Genomic DNA, 26,305 nt, shown 5'->3' on the forward strand with positions numbered 1-26,305 from the left:
ACAGATAAATTAAGTAAAGGACCATTGTAGTGTAGATACAGTGATAGTAGGATACGATATCAGGTAACTCATCACAAGAACTATACTACAGTTAGGCATGCTGTTTCTTTCTCCAGAATTTTAGAAAAAAATATGTTGGGGCTTTTTAAAAGCGAAATCACTCATAATAAATTGAATGTTTCTTCTGTACCTTACTCCGGTTGAAATCTTATCTTACTCTAGAGTAAATATTAAACCACCGAAAAAACGCATTTTCTAGTATCTGTCTTTCTTATCCGCACTTATCTGCTCTTGTGCACATATCAAATTTTTGTCGTGGTTTACATTACATTGTTACATTGTTATCACATAACTTTGCACCAAATTTCAAACATTTAATAAGCTATTCAACTATCATTGTTGTGTCCATAATATCATTACCGTGTTATGTAGTAAATTAATTTCAAGTATAAAATGGACATAATGAAATCGAGCACAAAATTGAAGGAAATGAAGTACATGGGAAATGTGACATATTTTTATGGATAATTTTAACTTTTCGTTTTCCAAATAAAGGTGAAATCACAAGAACTTTTCTTTATCCCGATGATTACTTAGAGACGACTAAATGATATTTAGGTAAGCATTTTCCCTAAAAGATTAAACAATTGTTTCTATAAAGTCTATTTGATAACCTGAATGTTTAGGTTGAGCCCTTGCTATGTATGTAGGCCCAGATTTTAGTGTAGATACAGGCCCTGTTTAGGTTGAGCCCTTGCTATGTATGTAGGCCCAGATTTTAGTGTAGATCAACCTGTTGTAGCCCTGCAGTATGTGCCAGATTTTAGTGTAGATACAGACCCTGTTAGGTTGAGCCTTGCTTATTGCTTGTTAGCCCTTGCTATGTATGTAGGCCCAGATTTTAGTGTAGATACAGACCCTGTTCAGGTTGAGCCCTTGCTATGTATGTAGGCCCAGATTTTACTGTAGATACAGGCCCTGTTTAGGTTAAGCCCTTGCTATGTATGTAGGCCCAGATTTTAGTGTAGATACAGGCCCTGTTTAGGTTGAGCCCTTGCTATGTATGTAGGCCCAGATTTTAGTGTAGATACAGGCCCTGTTTAGGTTGAGCCCTTGCTATGTATGTAGGCCCAGATTTTAGTGTAGATACAGACCCTGTTTAGGTTGAGCCCTTGCTATGTATGTAGGCCCAGATTTTAGTGTAGATACAGGCCTGTTTAGGTTGAGCCTTGCTATGTATGTAGGCCAGATTTTACTATACAGGCCCTGTTTAGGTTAAGCCCTTGCTATGTATGTAGGCCCATTTTTTAGTGTAGATACAGACCCTGTTTAGGTTGAGCCCTTGCTATGTATGTAGGCCCAGATTTTAGTGTAGATACAGGCCCTGTTTAGGTTGAGCCCTTGCTATGTATGTAGGCCCAGATTTTAGTGTAGATACAGACCCTGTTTAGGTTGAGCCCTTGCTATGTATGTAGGCCCATTTTTTAGTGTAGATACAGACCCTGTTTAGGTTGAGCCCTTGCTATGTATGTAGGCCCAGATTTTAGTGTAGATACAGACCCTGTTTAGGTTGAGCCCTTGCTATGTATGTAGGCCCAGATTTTAGTGTAGATACAGGCCCTGTTTAGGTTGAGCCCTTGCTATGTATGTAGGCCCAGATTTTAGTGTAGATACAGGCCCTGTTTAGGTTGAGCCCTTGCTATGTATGTCTAGGCCCAGATTTTAGTGTAGATACAGACCCTGTTTAGGTTGAGCCCTTGCTATGTATGTAGGCCCAGATTTTAGTGTAGATACAGGCCCTGTTTAGGTTGAGCCCTTGCTATGTATGTAGGCCCAGATTTTAGTGTAGATACAGGCCCTGTTTAGGTTGAGCCCTTGCTATGTATGTAGGCCCAGATTTTAGTGTAGATACAGGCCCTGTTTAGGTTGAGCCCTTGCTATGTATGTGTAGGCCCAGATTTTAGTGTAGATACAGGCCCTGTTCAGGTTGAGCCCTTGCTATGTATGTAGGCCCAGATTTTACCGTAGATACAGGCCTCGTTTAGGTTGAGCCCTTGCTATGTATGTAAGCCCAGATTTTAGTGTAGATACAGACCCTGTTTAGGTTGAGCCCTTGCTATGTATGTAGGCCCAGATTTTAGTGTAGATACAGGCCCTGTTTAGGTGAGCCCTTGCTATGTATGTAGGCCCAGATTTTAGTGTAGATACAGGCCCTGTTTAGGTTGAGCCCTTGCTATGTATGTAGGCCCAGATCTTAGTGTAGATACAGGCCCTGTTTAGGTTGAGCCCTTGCTATGTATGTAGGCCCAGATTTTAGTAAAGATACAGGCCCTGGTTAGGTTGAGCCCTTACTATGTATGTAGGCCCAGATTTTAGTGTAGATACAGACCCTGTTTAGGTTGAGCCCTTGCTATGTATGTGTAAGCCCAGATTTTAGTGTAGATACAGGCCCTGTTCAGGTTGAGCCCTTGCTATGTATGTAGGCCCAGATTTTACCGTAGATACAGGCCTCGTTTAGGTTGAGCCCTTGCTATGTATGTAGGCCCAGATTTTAGTGTAGATACAGACCCTGTTTAGGTTGAGCCCTTGCTATGTATGTAGGCCCAGATTTTAGTGTAGATACAGGCCCTGTTTAGGTTGAGCCCTTGCTATGTATGTAGGCCCAGATTTTAGTGTAGATACAGGCCCTGTTTAGGTTGAGCCCTAGCTATGTATGTAGGCCCAGATCTTAGTGTAGATACAGGCCCTGTTTAATTAGTGTAGATACAGGCCCTGTTTAGGTTGAGCCCTTGCTATGTATGTAGGCCCAGATTTTAGTGTAGATACAGGCCCTGTTTAGGTTGAGTCCTTGCTATGTATGTAGGCCCAGATTTTAGTGTAAATACAGGCCCTGTTTAGGTTGAGCCCTCGCTATGTATGTAGGCCCAGATTTTAGTGTAGATACAGACCCTGTTTAGGTTAAGCCCTTGCTATGTATGTAGGCCCAGACTTTAGTGTAGATACACACCCTGTTTAGGTTGAGCCCTTGCTATGTATGTAGGCCCAGGTTTTACTGTAGATACAGGCCCTGTTTAGGTTGAGCCCTTGCTATGTATGTAGGCCCAGAATTTAGTGTAGATACAGACCCTGTTTAGGTTGAGCCCTTGCTATATATGTAGGCCCAGATTTTAGTGTAGATACAGGCCCTGTTTAGGTTGAGCCCTTGCTATGTATGTAGGCCCCAACTTTAGTGTAGATACAGACCCTGTTTAGGTTGAGCCTTTGCTATGTATGTAGGCCCAGAATTTAGTGTAGATACAGGCCCTGTTTAGGTTGAGCCCTTGCTATGTATGTAGGCCCAGATTTTAGTGTAGATACAGGCCCTGTTTAGGTTGAGCCCTTGCTATGTATGTAGGCCCAGATTTAGTGTAGATACAGGCCCTGTTTAGGTTGAGCCCTTGCTATGTATGTAGGCCCAGATTTTAGTGTAGATACAGGCCCTGTTTAGGTTGAGCCCTTGCTATGTATGTAGGCCCAGATTTTAGTGTAGATACAGGCCCTGTTTTAGGTTGAGCCCTTGCTATGTTGTAGGCCCAGATTTTAGTGTAGATACAGCCCTGTTTATTAAGGTTGACCCTTGCTATGTGTGTAGGCCCAGCTTTTAGTGTAGATACAGACACTGTTTAGGTTGAGCCCTTGCTATGTATGTAGGCCCAGATTTTAGTGTAGATACAGACCCTGTTTAGGTTGAGCCCTTGCTATGTATGTAGGCCCAGATTTTAGTGTAGATACAGACCCTGTTTAGGTTGAGCCCTTGCTATGTATGTAGGCCCAGATTTTAGTGTAGATACAGGCCCTGTTTAGGTTGAGCCCTTGCTATGTATGTAGGCCCAGATTTTAGTGTAGATACAGGCCCTGTTTAGGTTGAGCCCTTGCTATGTATGTAGGCCCAGATTTTAGTGTAGATACAGGCCCTGTTTAGGTTGAGCCCTTGCTATGTATGTAGGCCCAGATTTTACTGTAGATACAGGCCCTATCACTTTACACACTACACCTCAATTTGTCAACAGATCAAATGAACTTGCTTAGTGACCAGTGTTGTTTTTCACTTAGAATTCCTGTTCTCCATGACAACAATACAGAATCTACGACTCAAGTGTTTATAGATCATTCTTCACCATGACAATAACGACAAAAACAACAAAACCCTCAAACAAAGAACTACCCACAAATAGCCACACGGGGTTTCATCCTTCTCTGCTCCACCTTCCCAAATCCCAGCAGGTAAAATCTCTGAATCCTGGCAGGTATTTATAAATGTAGTCTTCAAAAGATAGGTAAAGAAGGTATATAAAGGACCCCAACTTTCACCTGTCAATTTCTACTTTAACATTTATTTGAAAGGTTGATATTAGCTGGCTTTTAGTGGATATCTCTGTTTTCCACTTAGTTTAACCCCCGTAACTTGGCTAAGTTGTGTCCCCCCTCCCATCCGGGTCTCTGATATTCAAAAAGTAAACCTTATCAACATGCAGTCAGATTGTTTACAATACCTTTGTTTTTTATTTACTTGGCACAAATGCCTTATTGAAGGAGACCTGGGGTTTGAAGGGATTGAGGTTTGTAGTGAGAGTGCATGTACATATATACTAGCATTTTCAGATTTAGAAATGATGGAGATCAAAGGTTCAAATGATTCAGCAAAAAATATTAATGCAAGGCATCTGTAGATAAAACTAATACTTTAATGTATTGCTGAACTTTCCATTTACTGGTCAAACCCTGCTGTATATTTATTTTGTTCATTTTAGTTAAATCAAGTTATAGTACAAGTTGTTAGAGTATATATATACTTATCAATATAATTATCTTTTTTATGAGGTAAGTAAATGTCAGATTAAACATAAAACCTATATGCTGTGTAAATAGAAAAGTTTGAACACATCCATAGACATTGTGACACCTGTACTAGTCAGACCTTAATTAACTTTTACTATCCGTCTAAATCTAAATGTACACGAAAAGTTATATGTTACCTGGGTTCTTCAGAGAAATATAAATGCTAGCGACCTTGGTGAATTAGGGCTAGCGACCTTTGTGAATTAGGGCTAGCGACCTTGGTGAATTAGGGCTAAGTAATAAATTGGGCTCATGATCATGCCTTAAGGATTACTAAACATTATACATTGTGTTTTGTTCAATTATCAATTAATGCTAATATTTTATACATCAGGAATCTTCAGATTCAGTCAGAATAGTTGTTGTTCGTGATGAGAGACAATTTCAAGAACCAAAATGGGAAACAAGAGGCCCAGAGGGCCTGTATCGCTCACCTGGTTTGTAATGCCAAGTAATGTTCTGAATACAGGTTCATTGTTTCTTTTCTGAAGGAATTTTAATATTAACCTCTAAATCCCCTATTGGGCCCCACCCCTCCTTCCCCAGGGGGTCAGAGCCAAAATTTATACAAGTTCTGTTCCCCTTCCCCCAAGGATGTTAATGGCCAAATTTGGTCACAATCCAACAAAACTCTAGGACAAGTAGCGATTTATAGGATTTACCTTTATTTCCCCTATTGGGCCCCACCCGTTTTGCCCCCGGGGGGCCAGAGCCAAAATTTATACAAGTTCTGTTTCCCTTCCAAAAAGGATTATTTATGGCCAAATTTGGTTACATTCCATGCAGAACTCTATGACTAGTAGCGATTTAAAGGATTTACCTTTATTTCCCTATTGGGCGCCCCCCCTCTCCTGCCCCCGGAGGGTCAGAGCCAAAAATTTATACAAGTTCTGTTCTCCTACCCCCAAGGATGTTTATGGCCAAATTTGGTTACAATCCATGCAGAACTCTAGGACAAGTACCGATTTTTAGGATTTACTTATAATTCCCCAAACTCAGTTCATATTCTCCCAAGGATATTTCTGGCCAAATTATGTTACATTCCATGCAGAACTCTGACTAGTAGCGATTTAAAGGATTTACCTCTATTTCCCCTATTGGGCCCCGTCCCTCTTGCCCTTGGGGGATCAGAGCCAAAATTTATACAAGTTCTGTTCCCTTTCCCCCAAGGATGTTTGTGGCTAATTTTGGTTACAATCCATGCAGAACTCTAGGACAAGTAGCGTTTTAAAGGATTTACCTCTATTTCACCTATTGGACCCTGCCCCTCCTACCCCCGGGGGTGAAAGAGCCAAATTTTATACAAGTTCTGTTCCCCCTCCCCCAAGGATGTTTGTGGCCAAATTTGGTTACAATCCATGCAGAACTCTAGGACAAGTAGCGATTTATAGGATTTCCTTTATTTCCCCTATTGGGCCCCACCCCTCCTGCCCCCGGGGGGTCAGAGCCAAAATTTATACAAGTTCTTTTACCCCTCCCCCAAGGATAACTTAATACACTGTTAACATATGTATCAAATAAATTTAAAAGAGTAACAAAATTCATTTGCATAGATTTACATTTTGAAAACAAAGCAAACACAGCCTTTCGCCCTTGTTCTGACAACTTTTTTTGTAATGCGTTAAACTTACTATTAAATTTAAAAACAACTCCCAAATACGTAAATTGGTCTACAACTTCCAACTGTTTGTCATCATAAAACCAACAATCTTCTTTACGTAATTTGCCACTTTTTCTAAAAACCATTATTTTAATTTTTTCAACATTCACAGTTAGATTCCACGTTTCACAATAATTATGTAGGCTGTTCAGCATGTTTTGTAAATCTCTGGCAGATTCCGCAAACAAAACTAAATCATCAGCATACATCATGAGAAAAAGGCTTAACTCACCAAATTGGTAATCATTTACTCCATGTTCTATAAAATAGTTTTCAAAGTCATTAACATACAACGAAAACATTATCGGTGACATAATTTCTCCTTGAGCGAGGCCCATATTGTTTACAAAAAAATCTGAACATCTCCCATTTACAGTTACACAAGATTTTACTTGGCTATACATTGATTTAATAGTTTTAAGTAAGTTTCCTCTAATTCCAAGTTGAGATAATTTAAACCACAATTTGCATCTATCTATAGAGTCGAAAGCTCTTTTAAAATCCACAAAACAGCAAAATAATCTTTTATTATCATTAAGAGATTTAGTAATAATAGAATGGAGCACAAAAATAGCATCAACTGTACTTAATCCAGGGCGAAACCCAAATTGGGCATCAGTAACAACATTGTTTGATTCCGACCATTGTATAAGACGATTATTTAAAATTGATGTAAAAAGTTTTGCCATACAGCTAAGAAGACTAATACCTCTATAATTGGCAGGGTCACTACGGTCTCCTTTCTTATAAACTGGTATAATTACAGCAGTTGACCAAGCTTCAGGGAAAAAACCTGAGTTCAAAACATTATTGAAAATTTTATTAAGAACAGGATTCAAGTATGTACTGCATTCGATAAGATATTCGTTAAGAATGCCATCCAGGCCGTGAGATTTACCTCTTTTCAATCCCCTAATAGCCTTTTCAATTTCCTGAGTACTAGAACAATTAACGGATTACTCAGTGACAGTTTTGTTGGATATTGTCCTATCGTAAACTGGGAGTTTTATAGGCAAGGACAATAGTCAAATACTGTACTAATATATTCAGGATAGCTTGCTAATGAAATTCAAAAAATAAATTTTATTTCATAAATGCAACTGCCTACAGTACTTCACTTAAAGCTGGTGCAAAATAGTAGTTTCTGTGTCATTACTCCTCAAAAATGTTTTTCAGGTATACAAGAATCATGCCACATTTCACACGGTATTTCAAAATCTGATTAATTTTATAATCTAATGGACAATAGGATTAAAATTCTGACAGCTAAATTCTGAGTCAAGCTCCACTCTCTAAAGTATTTCAAATCTATTGGAAATTTACCAATTTGAAAGCATAAAATAATTCCAGAATTATTTTCTGAAATTCAATCATATTCATCTGACCTAAATGTTGAAATTATTACACAATGGAATTTGTCTGTGGAGTGAAAAAGACATCAGAATTTTGGAGCAGGGTTCTGGAATATGTTCAGACCCTGTAGTACACAGGTAATCCATTAATTGTTGTTGGAACGCGTTTTGAATGTGTTTGATATATTTTCTTTGGCATTAATACTCAACTTAATTTAATCCTCAACAATTTATAATACACGCCAACGAATCTATCCAAAACACATAGCACTGACTTCAAGTTGGCATACTTATCAAATTTTAGTCCAACAAGGACATGTTTTTTAATGTTGAAGATATCGGAATCGGTGACCTTCAAAGTGGGTCAAGGCCAAATTATCTACATGATTTGAATATATCAAAAGCAACCTTCAAAATCTTATTTCCTATCTCATATCTCAACTGTTTTAGCTCATTTTAATACTTTGACATGAGTATACAGCGAATAAAAATATATTTGAAAAAGAATATACATTGATCTATGAACAGAAGAGTTTGAACAATCACTGACATTGGGTTTTAATCATTTGACCTCCATCATCCTATACCTTGCCATATTTTCAGCGCAATAATTTTGGTAACTAGTTTGATAGCTACTTTAGTTGATAAGATTATGTAAATTACATGAGACCCTGTCACTGGGCTAGTGGTAACATCTATACTGAATCATTATTGGAGCCTAGCTGCCTCGTTGTAAATACAATTTTAATAATAAGTCATTTTTCCACAGGGAAATAAACTTACAAACTACAGCTATCATGTTTATTGAAGATGAACCAGTCTTTTATTCATGTTTGTCTGCAATGTACAACAAAATGGAAAACTTACAATAAAATTCTTTGAAGTTGTAGGAACAAATTAAAATTTCAGTTTATTGCTTTGTAATCGAAACACATTAGACAGTTGAAACATTTTTATATTTTCATTTGTACATTTTAATACCCTAGGCATGTTAGATAAATTCCTGAATACACATCATAATTCAGGTTTATATTAAATTTTCATTTAAGTTGTCTTGTATAAATATTTGTACATTTTTGAACAGACAATGAATACAATGATAATTAGCCCTCGAGCTTGTCTGTTCAGAAAAAATTTAAATATATATTTTTTATAACATATATTAGATATTCACTGCAAAAAAATTTAATTTCAAATTCCACAAAATGTTTAATAATAGAAATCATGTGTATATATATTTCTCGAAACTTGACAATGACCCTTAAGAAACCTGAAACTTTACTCATCTGTCAATCATTCATTAATGCATTTATAGGTATCTATATAAGTAACATATATGTAAATTCATGAAAATCAATACATTTGTACAATCAATTTCACCCCTGAACTTTTTTCCTGGTTGTCACTGTGACATATATTAAGAAACCTATCCATCTGGAGATTTAATTCCTGACTGAACAAGATAGTACTCCAGAACTTTGATGAAATATTAATAACTTTGTCAGATGTTAAGCTAATAGGTAGATCTCCATAAGAGAAATATGTGTTGTATTATCCACAGTAACATATCACCAGGTCAATATCTACCAAATAACAAATCCGTGTGTCGGGTACCGAGTGTCAGGTACCGAGGAGATTGGAGGATTCTAGGAGATATCCAGTTACCTATGTCTAATAAATGTTTAATTAAAACAAAGACAATCAATACTACAAAGTTTACCATACATCAATCATACCACATAATCTGTACAATGATATAATGGTTGAAATGATGGAGGGGTGGGGATTAAGGTGGGATGGGGGGGGGGGGGGGGGGAAGGCAGGAACATCCAGCCACAGTGGCAAAAATATGAAACTCACAACACTATATATGTGTTCAATTACTACTGGAATTTGTTTCCAAAAAAGGAGTTTCCCAGATTTTTTCAATGTTCTATAGAAATCACACAATGCCATTTTGTATTGTGTAGCAGGAGAGACGACACTAGAGCAGGCAAAGTAAAGTTTGAACCCAGATCCTTCAGATCTCAGGACATACACTATAACAATTCCACTCTTGTTAATATCAGCATGGACTATTTTGAAATATTTCAAAATAGTGGATAAGACAAAGGGATTAGCATATTTAGGCCAAAATACTGTGTGGAGATAGGAAATGTATATTTGTTTTGGTGGAACATGACTTGAGTCAGACTTATATCCCCAAACTTATTATAGAATGGGTTTGGCTGAAACATTAAGGAACGGCTTATCTTTATTTAAATACTTAACATTATGTGTACCAGGCAAACTCACTTCCATAAAATTCAAACTTTCACAAGTTTTGGCAACATTTCAAGGTCATTCCCACATTTAACAAGTTCAAAAATTTAAATTCAAAATCATAAAATATTCTGAGAATGATACAAACACATTGAACAATGGTTTCTCATTTAGAAAAGATAAAATACCAATAAATACAACAACTAGAAGATAATGTCTACGTTTAAATGTACCCGGTGAACCTGATAAAATAGGATTGATTTAGTACACAAGCGTAGCCTCATACACACGAAAACAAAACAATACTTATTCAATACAAACATATTTTCAATGGATCAATCTTTTGTATTTTTTGAAAAAGACCAGATTTCATTCCGGATATTTATTGATAAAAATTCTCAGCGACATTTTTATGTTGTGGTTTCATTATTAAAGCTTCCATTGGCCCTGTCAACAAAAATATTAATGGTTTTTTTTTACAACAGACAATTTCAGTAATACATCATATTCTATAGAGAACAAATACTGTTGTACTAAAATGGTCACTGTTCAAAATGTTTTTTCAGAAAAGAAAACTTTGTAAGTACACGCTCCTGCCTGTCGGAGTATGAACAGTACAAAACGGGAACGTAAAGTCATGTACAATGTCAGGATGGTTCGATTGACAGCTAGAAAACAGTCAATGACATTCTAGTGGGAAAGAAAAGAGTAAGAAAAGCAGTATATGGACAGCAATAATGGATTGAGTACCACTCAACATCTGCTGAGAAGAGAATGGCCCAACCCCCAAGGTTACTTAATAGCACCAGGATTCAAACCCATGTCCACAAACTCTTGTGTGTAGATTTAACATCAGACCATCAGTCTAGCCATATTGGGAACATTTAGATTTACAAGACAATTCACTGTATCATACATACAGAGTAAATTGTATCAGATCTATGTAGATGTACCGAATCAGCCTGATTGTTATTCTGTGCCCTGAGCACAATATTTTTTCTGCCTTATTTACATTACACATGTGGAGATCATCAATATATTTTTGTATCGATCACACAACACAATTCTATAACACTTTCTCACAATTGTTTTTCTGTCTGTTACACAAATGTACCAAATTCTCTTTGATTTTTTGTAAAACGCTTTAACTTTTTTTCTGAATAGTTTACAGATTTGCATTTTTCTTCTTCTAATTTTGTTGACATTACTGGAAAAAGAAACCCTTTTTATTTTCATTTCAACAGATATTGATAACATATAACTGCAGTCTTGATAAGACCATCCAATGAAAAATTAGGAAAATGACGACCAGGAATTAAGCCAAAAGACAACGGAATTGGCTGTCTTTATAAACTTTAAAAAATTGTGAAAACATTTTTGTCCATCATACATATCTTATGCACAATTGTAACTGAATAATGTTCAAGATTAAATCTTGTAAATTATAACCTAAATCTTTTTTTTAATTGAAGACTTCCTTAGGCTTTCGGATTGGATGGCTGAGCCAAGTTCAAAGGTCGCACCAAAAAAAATTGTCCTTACAGTCTGATTTTGAGCTCATACCAAACACTCTTAACTCTATGCTGGAATATATGGATACATTTTTACTATAGACATTGATAATTTGTAAACAGATTATTATCGCTAAATATATGATAAAGCAGACATGTATATGACACAGTGAGGTTGGACCATGATATTACACTTTCCCTGGGGAAAATCTCATATCAGCTACAATCTAAATTTACTTTTTAAACGTTATAATTTATGCCCAATACGGTGAATAAATCATCAATTTCAGTGGTTTACATATCATTGCATTAAAGGTTTTTTGTAATTCTTATAGCAATTACATGACTAACTATCCAAAAATAAGCGAGGTACAGCTGATTTATAATGGTAGACATTTAATCATAAACACCTGTATCTAGGGTACATGTGTGGTACATTAGCAACATAAATCTATCTGATAACATCACACAAAGCGATTACCTTTCTATTTTATACAACATTTTAGGGTTAAGATCATCAATATTAAAACATCACTTTCTTTAACCTTTTAAATAAACACATTACAAATCAATGTTAGCCCTTACACTGCTGTTTACAGTAAGTCTGAGATAAAATTGGAAAGTATTACTTATCAAAAATAAATTACAAGACATTTATTCTTTTCCAAAAATTAAAGGTAAAAGATTTTTGTAAATGGATGTATGCAAGAAAGACAAGTTTTCCCGATCATGACATATGGTGGGTAGAAGAGTTGATAAAAATCATTATTTCAAGGTCAAACACACATGTAGCTTAAACAGAATAGTACAAGGAAAGTTGGTCATTTATTTTTCATAAATCAATTCTGTCATCAGCCACACAGACTTCTAATGGGAACTAAGAAACAAAACATAATGAACCACTTTATTGTAAAATCAGTTTGATCAGTACATGAAGTATATCAGGGTAGATAGAGCCACATCAGTATGTACTTGTTTTCTTTCAACTAATATTGATACACTACTTTATCCATATCAGGTCATTTAACATCATTAATTGAAATTAAAAATTCTTTAATGAATATTAATATTTTATTCCACCACATGAGAGAAGCCTGTGATGTTGTTCACCAGTACAACTACTGCTACTGTCAGTAACAGATGGTTACATTCTGTGTCAGGTCTAGGACAGCTAGCTATAGACTATCAGACTAATCCATCTTTTATACATCAGGTACTGTCAGTATTTGTGTAAAAACCTTCCTCATCTAGCTGATGGCCCTGTCACTACTGTACACTGGTTATATAGGGATGGAAGTACTGTGGAGGTGACATTTAGAAAACAATGAATTCATTAAACCTGCTCATGAAAAGAATATGCACATCTGTACTAATTCACTTTCCCAGAATTGAAGTTAACCTGTCTGTTCCATTGGTATACAGCCACAGACATAGAATGTTTCCCTGGCCAATATACCACAGATTGTTTTAGTGAGTTGAAATACACATAGAATGTTTCCTTGGCCAAAACACCCACAGACATAGAATGTTTCCCTGGCCAATACCACAGGTTTTTAGTGAGTTGAAATACCCACAGACATAGAATGTTTCTTTGGTCAATACCACAGTTTTTTAAGTGCAGAGCTGAAATACCCACAGACATAGAATGTTTCCTTGGCCAATACTACAGTTTTTTAAGTGAGTTGAAATACCCACAGAAATAGAATGTTTTTGGCCAAACACCACAGGTTTTTAGTGAGTTGAAATCCACAAAATGAATGTTTCCCTGGCAAATACAGGTTTTTAGTGAGTTGAAATACCCACAGACATAGAATGTTTCCCTGGCCAAACTACAGTTTTTTAGTGAGTTGAAATACCCACAGAAATAGAATGTTTCCCTGGCCAAAACCACAGTTTTTTAAGTGAGTTGAAATACCCACAGAAATAGAATGTTTCCCGGCCAGAAAATGGCCAAACCACAGGTTTTTAGTGAGTTGAAATACCACAGATAAATGTTTCCTGCAATCACAGGTTTTTAGTGAGTTGAAATACCCACAGACATAGAATGTTTCCCTGGCCAATACTACAGGTTTTTAGTGAGTTGAAATACCCACAGACATAGAATGTTTCCCTGGCCAATACCACAGTTTTTTAAGTGAGTTGAAATACCCACAGAAATAGAATGTTTCCCTGGCCAATACCACAGGTTTTTAGTGAGTTGAAATACCCACAGACATAGAATGTTTCCCTGGCCAATACTACAGTTTTTTAAGTGAGTTGAAATACCCACAGAAATAGAATGTTTCCCTGGCCAATACCACAGGTTTTTAGTGAGTTGAAATACCCACAGACATAGAATGTTTCCCTGGCCAATACCACAGGTTTTTAAGTGAGTTGAAATACCCACAGAAATAGAATGTTTCCCTGGCCAATACCACAGTTTTTTAAGTGAGTTGAAATACCCACAGACATAGAATGTTTCCCTGGCCAATACTACAGTTTTTTAAGTGAGTTGAAATACCCACAGACATAGAATGTTTCCCTGGCCAATACTACAGTTTTTTAAGTGAGTTGAAATACCCACAGAAATAGAATGTTTCCCTGGCCAATACCACAGTTTTTAGTGAGTTGAAATACCCACAGAAATAGAATGTTTCCCTGGCCAATACTACAGTTTTTTAAGTGAGGTGAAATACCCACAGAAATAGAATGTTTCCCTGGCCAATACCACAGGTTTTTAAGTGAGTTGAAATACCCACAGAAATAGAATGTTTCCCTGGCCAAAACCACAGGTTGTTGTTTAACGAGTTGAATGTCTTGGTAAAACTTGTAGGAGGTTAAGTCTAGTGTCATCCTAACTATCTAGGTAGGGATTTATAGGTGTGTATTCAACAACACAGTGGGCTTAAAGGGTCATTGTAGGTATACAGTCTATATAATGATCGGGGGATCCCACATGACAGGGATTAACTTCTAGTATTTCAGGTGGAAAAATTCAATATATGGAAAATACACCTGGCCATATTAGATTGCATAGGGTATCCAAAATACAGAACAAAAAAGTCACAGTCCCAAAAAATACAACAGATCCATGGAAGCGGATGTGTCACCTGCATAGCAGTTTAAAATATCACAAAAAAATAGTAATTTACAGTTGAAATATTGTTAATACTAAGTGAAGTGATCAAGTTCTCATTAACATAAAGCAACATACCAAATTAAGTTAAAATTGGACAATAAATACCAAGGTTATCGATTGGAAACCATGGATTTATCTGTTTTGAAAATGCAAAGTCCTGTAACTCTTGCAAATATTGACGGATTTTGACTAGTATCGAACTCATCCGAGATCTCATTGATATAAAGCAATATACATGTACCAAGTTTAGTTGAAATCGGACAATAAATACTTAAGTTATCGCTCGGAAACCCTTTTCCGGACGCTGACACCGACGCTGACATAGTGATACTTACGTGACGCATTTGCTTTGTAAGCGGCACAAAAACAACTTCAACAATTAAAAGTGAGAGGAATAAGTAATATATTTATTACAATTGTTCAGAAAGTTACGGAGAGGGATGTATGATCACCTACTGTCAGTCAATGATCAATTGTAAGTAAATTCATTCTTCAGTAGTAGGGCTCCACAAGGTGGCATTATTCAATTGTGGAACAAATGTGGGGACTATTCTCCTGGATGTCTAGTACAGTATAAATGTATGATGCAGTGTGATCACAGTATAGTGTGACATGGTGAGGATCCAATGCTGCTAGAAAGTGTCATTCAGTGTGGCGGAACATTTTTGGCACTGTTATGATCGAACCATGCAGTTTTGAAGCACATGAACTCAATAAACACACATCAGCAACACAGATTTAGGATAATTTAGGATCATGTCGTATTTATCCTTCATCCTTAACTGTTAGGACTGATAGGACTATACGCAATGATGCATAGACCTATTTTTTGCCAAAATTTGACTTTTGTGGCAACAAATAATTTTAAAAAGAAAACACACCAGTGTTCACTAAAATCTAGATTTCTAATTCACAACTTGTACAATAAAAGTGAAGCCCACAGGATATATGACATAATGAGCCTAGAGTCACCAGGAAACAATATTCTGTTTAGTTCCCTGTATCCTAAACACATCCTGAATTACCAATGACTCAACTAGAACACCACAAACTGTAGTTCCTGCTCACAAACAACATGAAAGGCTTATCAAATACATGTAAATTGGTTTGCATATTTACTTTGATTTAGAAATTTGAGCAACCTTGGAGGGTGTAATATACAAATTTACCATTGATATTAAGAGTACATGTATAAAACATTGTGAGGAAATACACATAAATCTCCTGTTTATATACCAATACTTCAGGTCATAACACTCTTAATCTGGACCAAGAAATGGAAACCTCTAGTCTAACTAGTGAGATAAGGCTTCCTGAGCCTCCAAACTTTGGTTACAAATCTCACATGTTAATTGCAAGGAAATTGTGGAATCTAATGCTCATATGACCAAATACTGCCTCCTAAAATGCCTTTATCCTAACATGTAAAAGATAAAAAACTTGTTTTGTTTGGAAAATAAAATACCTGAACAGGTCCTCAAAGGTAGTACCCTTTATAGACAGGTTTTTTGTAAGATACATAATACCATATTAACCAAGAGAAATGTGAGTACTTTAGGGTATAGACTGTGTAGGATAGAAACGTTACCCTAAATCTTTCATACTTATCTTACCTATACTGTTACCTATACAGGAGCCTCTAATGACATGTACCTTTGGTATTAAGAATCTAATTTTTCACCTGGCCTTTATTACAACTATAAACAACCATTAGAGATTTTGACATTACACCAATGTCCCAGCAAACATTAGGAGTCGAACAGGTCGCTCCTGATCAGTCTGGGTGCCAATCCTTGTATAACTTATATTTTCTCTAAACAGGAATTATATCACACATAAGAATATCTGATATAGGATCTAGACTTACCTACCTCAAGGTTATCAATGAAATTTAATTCCTTCACTATTTCTACAATTTGGTTGTAGAAGTATTAGCAGAATGTATCATATTTGTAGGGTGGTATGTACCCAGATGTATTATGCCATCAGATGGAGTTTACCATACTGACAATAACACAGTAGTCTGTAGTGTGACATCGTCAATAATTGATGAGCACACTCATCTAGTATATACCTGTACATCTGTCCCTGCTCAGTTTAGGTGGGGGACATTTCAGGGAATGATAAAGATTTGTAGGGAGGGCTATATTTCAAACAGGAAGTCTTTGTGATTGCCATGATTACCGACACTCTATATAAGTTGTTCCATTCTAGTTCTGTTTGGAGACGACTTAATATATATGTATAGGCTTTGTATAGGTATTTGTATGACACCAACACATGTACCTATATGACAACTTATATATTATTATACCTGGAGCATTTTATAAAAAAAAATTTAAGGAGTTCCTTTACATTTTCCATAGATCAAGCATTATACATTAACATAGGGATTTTCCTGAACTTAAATCTGTAATGCTTTCCAATGGGGAATTTTAAGTCAAAGAATTCCATAAAGTTAAGGAATGTTTATGAAACTGGGCCCTGTATGATATCTGTATGTATACCTGTATGATATTTGTACATATACCTATATGATATCTGTTTGTATGCCTGTATGGTACCTGTACATATACCTGTATGATATCTGTATGTATGCCTGTATAGTACCTGTACATATACCTGTATGATATTTGTAAGTATGCCTGTATGGTACCTGTACATATACCTGTATGATATCTGTTTGTATGCCTGTATGGTACCTGTACATATACCTGTATGATATCTGTATGTATGCCTGTATGCCACCTGTACATATACCTGTATGATACCTGTATGACATCTGTACATATACCTGTACATATTCCTGTGTATATATATGATATATACATATACCTGTATGATACTTGTACATATACCTGTATGATACCTGTACATATACCTGTATGATACCTGTACATATACCTGTATGATACCTGTACATATACCTGTATGATACTTGTACATATACCTGTACGATACCTGTAAATATACCTGTATGATACCTGTACACATACCTGTATGATACCTGTATGATACCTGTATGTATCCTGTATGATACCTGTATGTATGCCTGTATGATACCTGTACATATACCTGTACCATACCTGTACATATACCTGTACCATACCTGTACATACAATAAATACTTGTATGATACCTGTACATACAATATACCTGTAGTATCCCAGTCTGACACTTTTGCATACACCTGTATGACACATGTTCATACATTTGTATGATGCCTGTACCTGTAGAAACACTGTGTATGACACCTCTACAATATGTTTACCTATATATAGTCAAGTTTTGTACATGAATACACTTTATCATACAATGTACAATACAAGTATGTTGCCATCATTGGCCAGACTTGTACAACCTCATTATAGAAACTGTAATATTATCTGAGAATTAAGTATGGACTTACCAGAGCCCAGATCCAGGAAGCAAACATTTCCGGCGTTGTCAAAGGCGACGGTGTCAGGAGTGATACAGAGGGTTTGGAACATATCTGGGGTACAGTTTACTACCTCTAACACAAGACAACATTCACGACAAAGGGCCCACAACTCTTCTTCTACTAACGAAGAGTCGCGCCCCGCCAAAATATCCGCTAAGTTGACGGCCTCATCAGCCTCATTTACACCCGCCAGAGAATCAATATCCTCGTCGTCATAGTAATTCCCATCCCTCCGATCATATTCGTTTAAATTCTCATCTTGCAATAACGGGGGAAGATGGTCTTTTTGATGTGAAGCTAACAATTCCCCTTGTGTTTCAAATTCTGCTGACGCTTTCCCATTGGAAGATTCCCCTGCATTCAGATGTTCGTGGAGATATTCGTATCCTCCGTCCTCTGGCAGGAAATCCTCCTCGTCCGGGTGGTTTCCAGTCTCCGTTAGATTCCGCGGAGACTCCATGTTGATGAGCGGAAGTAACAACCAATTCCTTTACTGTTTATTTTCACTGTGTCAGGTAGCACTTCACATAGCGGAACTCTACCCTGACGATATTCTACACTATCCCACCTCTACTGAACAGTCCTATATCTGTATCTACTGTACCCAATACTACACTTACTTATATACATGCTACTGGTCTCCAATATCACACATCATTTCCATTTTGTAATTCAAATCCAGGTAAAATTATTCCGGAAAATCGCTGACATTAAAAACTTAATACCTAATACATCCTGATTGACATCAGTCTCAGATTTCCCTCATCTGAAATACAAATGGAAAATATATACATGTAAATGAAAAATACAATGGTAATTAACCTTACACTGATATAGAACAAATTCAGAGGCAATACGATACCTTTGTATCAGGTGGATAGTTCCAATACCCACTATAACACGTTAATTCCATTGATTTTATGAATTTATGTATCCAGCATGTAAGTATCGCACGACTGTACACAGAAAACTGATTAAAAAATCACACAAAATGTCAGGTGTTTTTAAAATTCCTCTGATCTACCAAGTCCAATCGTTGAACTGAACTGCCTCTGAATACATGTAAAATAATCACAATACAGCGTAATAGGTAAACTATTCCCCAGTACAAAGACACTGCGGGACAGCACACTAATGAATTGTTTCATGGTCACGGTTAGGCTACTCCAAATCCTGAATATGAATTGGACGGAGGCTTAAATCCTACACATACAAAATATACATATCAGCGTTTAAATAGAGGCATGAGTGTACAGTAATCTGCTCTGTCAGGGTGCCAATAGTCACAGAAGTACTCCGATACACAGCCTGTACATACACAGGTGTGTTAATCACACACACTTACCTTTCACCATCTCACCTGTAGAAATATGACCACATATTTAATAAAGAAAGTGTATTGGTTTACCTGTGCAGACGTATCCTCATTCCATACCCTTTTTATACTGGCCTACCTGTTACTACCTGTGTTACTACCTGTGGTACCTAACGAGATCGGACTGCCATAAAGGTGCTGGACAGTATATGTACATACATTTTTCTAATAGAAGCTTACATGCTGAGGCTTGTTTAATGGTTGAGTGATTTCACTATTAGGTAAATAGGATCAATCACAAATATACAGGTAATTCAAAGGATAACAAGCATCCCTAATAACAGGTAACGATACATATAGTAATTAATATGATCAGACACGGAAACAATTTCTACTTCAAACAATGGTAGGGAATTCAATAATTCAATGTACAACACATCGAAGGACCCTGTATACTACTTCATACCTGGACACTCTGGACTATTGTTTACTAAGACTAACCTGTTTACAATATAAATACCTGTGTGAAAAGTGACATACAGTATTACTGCCATCAAGATACCTACTAAATATTCTGAAACAACATACACTTACATACAGGACTAAAACAGACACCCTAACAGCTATAGATGCCTTTATATTATGTTATAGACTGGCATTACAGGTAGGTGAGTTGATCATTATAGACAGGTAGGTCACTTTACCCAGGTAGGCCACTATACACAGGTAGGTCATTATACACAGATAGGCCACTATACCCAGGTAGGTCACTATACACAGGTAGGTCATTATACACAGACACTATAACAGGTAGGCCACTATACACAGGTAGGTCATTATTCACAGATAGGCCACTATACACAGATAGGTCACTATACACAGGTAGGCCACTTATGATACACAGGTAGGTCACTATACACAGATAGACTACTATACACAGGTAGGTCATTATACACAGACAGGTCACTATACACAGGTAGGTCATTATACACAGATAGGTCACTATATATATACACAGACAGGCCACTATTCACAGGTAGGTCATTATACACAGACAGGCCACTATACACAGGTAGGTCGTTATACACAGACAGGCCACTATACACAGGTAGGTCACTATTCACAGGTAGGTCATTATACACAGGTAAGTCATTATACACAGACACTATAACAGGTAGGTCATTATACACAGGTAGGTCACTATTACACTATAACAGGTAGGCCACTATACACAGGTAGGTCATTATACACAGATAGGCCACTATACCCAGGTAGGTCACTATACACAGGTAGGTCATTATACACAGACACTATAACAGGTAGGTCATTATACACAGGTAGGTCATTAAACAGACAGGCCATTATACACAGGTAGGTCAATATACACAGGTAGGTCATTATACACAGGCAGACCACTTATGATACACAGGTAGGTCACTATACACAGATAGGCCATTATACACAGGTAGGTCATTATACACAGACAGGTCACTATACACAGGTAGGTCATTATACACAGATAGGTCACTATATATATACACATACAGGCCACTATTCACAGGTAGGTCATTATACACAGACAGGCCACTATACACAGGTAGGTTGTTATACACAGACAGGCCACTATACACAGGTAGGTCACTATACACACTGTGGGTACCCGTACACCGGATATTGGTATCGACGAGGCGAGGCCTGTCGCAACAAGGATAAGTTTTACAATATTTACACAATTCTAATGTAATTAATGTATCTGTAACTATTGTCCACTTCAAGCTTATTATATATCGCGTCTGTATGCGATCTGTCAACCCCCAGCGTAATCATATATTTATTGAGGAATAGACAGGAATCCAGGGTCACCTGTAGGGGGGTACCGCAATGAAAACGACTGTGAACTATTGTTCGTGATATTGAATAACTAGCTTGTTCCATGTTACAATTTTTGGGTTGTATAGACGGGTTATGATGGGAAGTTCATGTTGAGGCCAATTTCGTACAATCGTGGCCACGGATGTTTCAACAAGACCACTCAAAATTTAGCTTGTGTACGGGGGCTTGTTAAACTAGTGTACGGGGGCTTGGTTTATGTGATAAAAATGGTGTACGGGGGGCTTGGCATAACTAAAATGACAAACTTAACAATATGTTTAAAACAGATAGCGTCTAGTCGTCCAAAAGACAGATGTAAAGTTTTTCTCTGACGTCTATGTGTTCGTAGATCTCGTGTAAAGATGCCAATGGAATAGTAGGCCTACCAGACGAAGATGATGAATGTTGGTTAGTCTGTAGATTTTGTATACAATATCAGTTTGTTTGTTTGCTGGCAATTTTGTTAAATTCTTTAACGGAGGGGATCATTTTGAGGGAGGAATGTACTCGTATTGACCATGTTAGCGCTGATAACTCAATTTCAATAAGAAATACAACTTCACCTGGTGGAAATGCATAATATAATAGCAATAGTAAATTTTACTTTTAAATTGTAAACCATGGCTAAGAATACGTATTTCCATTTATCTATTTTTTTTTTCTTTTCGTTTACAGGTGCTGGCCGTTTACATTTGTTTTTACTGTCCGGAAAATTTTGATACGTTCTGAATTGATCAAAATCAAAATGAATAATCATTCTGCATTGCGTATCGTTTCAATCAGTAATTTGATAATCACATAGAACGCTATATATTGCTATTTAGAAAGAAATATTTGACTTAAAAAGCTGCGTTTCTCAATTCATCAACCAATTATCCGTACAATCGTCAACCAAGCTGCCGTACAATCACCATCCAAGCCCCCGTACACTTGATTTTTAACAACAAGCAAGCCTCCGTACACAACGTGATTTTCACTTATTTATTTCGTAATCTTCATGACCTCAAATTTGTCATTGGGGCGTGAGATGCTTTCATATGTCGTGAATTAGCCATAGAAAATGAATTCCGTTATCAGGAAAGCATTAAATATCTATATCAGTGATTTATTTTGAACCGTCTTTTTCACTGCGGTACCCCCCTACATGTGACCCTGGATTCCAGTCTATTCCTCAATAAATATATGACGCTGGGGGTTGACAGATCGTATACGGACGCGATATATAATAAGCTTGAACTGGACAATAGTTACAGATACATTCATTACATTAGAATTGTGCAAATATTGTAAAACTTATCCTTGTTGCGACAGGCCTCGCCTCGTCGATACCAATATCCGGTGTACGGATACCCACAGTGATACACAGGTAGGTCATTATACACAGATAGGTCACTATACACAGGTAGGCCACTTATGATACACAGGTAGGTCACTATACACAGATAGGTCACTATACACAGGTAGGTTATTATACACAGACAGGTCAATATATATATACACAGACAGGCCACTATTCACAGGTAGGTCATTATACACAGACAGGCCACTATACACAGGTAGGTCGTTATACAGACAGGCCACTATACACAGGTAGGTCACTATACACAGGTAGGTCATTATACACAGATAGGTCACTATACACAGGTAGGTCATTATACATAGACAGGACACTATACACAGGTAGGCATTATACACAGGTAGGTCATTATACACAGGTAGGTCATTATACCTGTAGACAATTTACAAGATTTTTATTTCAAAGGTTTCTGACATAGAGACGTAGACAAGATTACTAGACTTGTGTCCCAGAGCTACAATAGAACTTGACTAACAGCTTCATTTCCAATTTCTCCCCAACCTCGTTCCCTGTAAATGAGCCATTTATCATAAGTGGATATCAGTTATATTTACCTATACCAGCGTCAACAGCACAGATTTTCAATGGCTTTAAATTATTATGTATACATTTCGCTGTCGTCAAATAGTACACATCCTATTTATCCGTGATATTGGGAATTTTCTATCATAAAATACCCAATCAAACTACACAAACCTTTTACCAGCTCTATATTTACTTATAGCTTACCTGTAAAATTTGCACTTGTTCGATTTCCAACAATAGACACAGACATCTAATTTAGCCAGGTTTGGATGTATACAGCCTATGTACGTCCAAATACATGGCCATGTATTGAACATACTACATAATATATATATTTTTTGTCTTTTGACAAGAACAAAAGGTCCTGGGGCACGTCAATTTACAAATAACATTATTGATTAACAGCCTGGTTAGCTTTAAGAGGTCAAAAAAAAAATTACTAATGAATTTTACAAATGTAAAGAAGTCGATAGAGAGTTTATTCCTACTTTTCTGCTCCTGGAAGTGACATCCTATAATATTTCTTAAATCTTAATACATGTTTAATTTGATTTAAAATGCTACGTACATTGATAGGGATTGAGACAACACGGTTGACTATACTTGTGAAATTTTGGCATGTCCCTCAGATGGAGCCTGATTAATGAATTTCTACAACAATTCACTGTTCACATGTCCTCTCAGATATAACTTATCTGCATGGTCAGACAATATTGGTTTTATTTATTCAGTGGTGCCACTAAAGCATTCTCCTTACATGTCAAATAGTGCTCAATGGCAAATATTTAACATTTGAAAAAGTAAGATGCAGTGTAGGATTTGGTTTTATTTTTATCAACAACTACTAGTATTTTTAATAAGGGTAATGATTATGTAATTGAAAATTACCAGTCTGGCAGTATGTATGGTCAGTATGGCTGCAATATTTTACCATTAAAGGGTTAGAAAATGCCATCCTCTGATAATATAAATGGAATATTCCATTTATTATTTCTGACCTGTTCATTTAGTTCCATAGGTATGTACTACTGTTACCAAACTTTATGTGACACATAACTAATTACATTAGAGAGCGATATGAACAGTTAGCTGTTCGTTAGTCTGACCACACCTGGTGTCACCGTGTGGTAGGTAAGGACGATTATTTATATGGGGTTATATATAGATATAATCAGCAGACACATCAGTACTGACAGGGATTTCAATCCAGGCCAATATCCATATTAATCCAATTAATTAGTAACATTTTCATTAATGATAGATCTTAAATGATCAATTTGCAATAATAAATCACATTACTTACATCATAAGAAAATCAGCATCAGGAAATGTTTCAGAGGGTAAAAATTAAGCAAGCTTATAAATATTTGTATATAATAATATCATTTAAAATAATAATAGGTAAAAAAAAATGTTTATAATAAAGTTATGATAGAAAAAAAAGTTATTAAAGTTATAATAGGAAAAATATTGTGTATATTAAAGTTATAATAGGAAAAACATTGTTTACATTAACGTTATGATAGGAAAAACAGTGTATATTAAAGTTAAAATAGGAAAAACATTGTGTATATTAAAGTTAAAATAGGAAAAACATTGTGTATATTCAAGCTATAATAGGAAAAAACATTGTGTATATGAAATAGTTATAATAGGAAAAAACATTGTGTATACATTGTGTATATTAAAGTTTAAAGCTATAATAGGAAAAAACATTGTGTATATTATGTATATTAAAGCTATAATAGAAAAACATTGTGTTATATTAAAGTTATAATAGAAAAACATTGAATGTATATTAAAATTATAATCAGGAAAAACATTGTGTATATTAAAGATTATAATAGGAAAAACATTGTGTTATATTAAAGTTAATCAGGGAAAAACATTGTGTATATTAAAATTATATATCAGGAAAAACATTGTGTAAATATTAAAGTTATAATAGGAAAAAATGTTTATATTAAAGTTATAATAGGAAAAAACATTGTGTATATTAAAATTATATCAGGAAAAACATTGTGTATATTAAAATTATAAATAGGAAAAAATGTGTATATTAAAGTTATAATAGTAAAAACATTGTGTATATTAAAATTATATCAGGAAAAAACATTGTGTATATTAAAGTATTATATAGGAAAAACATTGTGTATATTAAAATTATAATAGGAAAAAACATTGTGTATATTAAAAGTATAATAGGAAAAAACATTGTGTATATTAAAATTAATAGGAAAAAACATTTGTGTATATTAAAGCTATAATAGGAAAAAACATTGTGTATATTAAAATTGCTATAATAGGAAAAACATGTGTATATTAAAGCTATAATAGGTAAAAACATTGTGTATATTAAAATTATATCAGGAAAAACATTGTGTATATTAGAAGTTATAATAGGAAAAAAACATTGTGTATATTAAAGCTTAAATAGAAAAAAACATTGTGTATATGAAAATTATAATCCAGGAAAAACATTGTGTATATTAAAGCTATAATAGGAAAAACATTGTGTATATTAAAGTTATAATAGGAAAAACATTGTGTATATTAAAGTTATAATAGGAAAAACATTGTGTATATTAAAGTTATAATAGGAAAAACATTGTGTATATTAAAGTTAAAATAGGAAAAAACATTGTGTATATTAAAGTTATAATAGGAAAAAACATTGTGTATATTAAAGTTATAATAGGAAAAAACATTGTGTATATTAAAGCTATAATAGGAAAAACATTGTGTATATTAAAGTTATAATAGGAAAAACATTGTGTTTATTAAAGTTAAAATAGGAAAAAACATTGTGTATATAGAAAAGTTATGCGTGGATCGATTTAGCGCGTTATCCATTTGGCTATATTAAAGCTATAATAGGAAAAAATTAAACATAAGAAAACATTGTGTATTAGTGATAAATCGGGCTTTGTAAATTTTTAAAATTACAATACCAATAGTATTGTTATAATAAAGGAAAAAACATGTGTATATTAAAGTTATAATAGGAAAAATA

General features: G+C 35.5%; 1 protein-coding gene across 1 annotated transcript in view; it reads right to left on the reverse strand.

Moving 5' to 3' along the window:
* Positions 1-19,535, reverse strand: part of LOC138335689 (kinase non-catalytic C-lobe domain-containing protein 1-like) — a 53,943-nt gene extending 34,408 nt beyond the window's left edge. Inside the window, exons 1-2 of the mRNA XM_069284850.1 lie at positions 19,086-19,535; positions 18,191-18,989 (exon numbers count right to left, since the gene is read on the reverse strand). Coding sequence (XP_069140951.1) covers positions 18,191-18,683 — 493 coding nt within the window. The 5' untranslated portion in view covers positions 18,684-18,989; positions 19,086-19,535. The remainder of the gene's footprint in view (positions 1-18,190; positions 18,990-19,085) is intronic.
* Between the last annotated feature and the right edge of the window lie 6,770 nt (positions 19,536-26,305).

This window comes from Argopecten irradians, chromosome 11, assembly GCF_041381155.1.
Source record: "Argopecten irradians isolate NY chromosome 11, Ai_NY, whole genome shotgun sequence".
NCBI classification, from domain to species: Eukaryota; Metazoa; Mollusca; class Bivalvia; order Pectinida; family Pectinidae; genus Argopecten; species Argopecten irradians.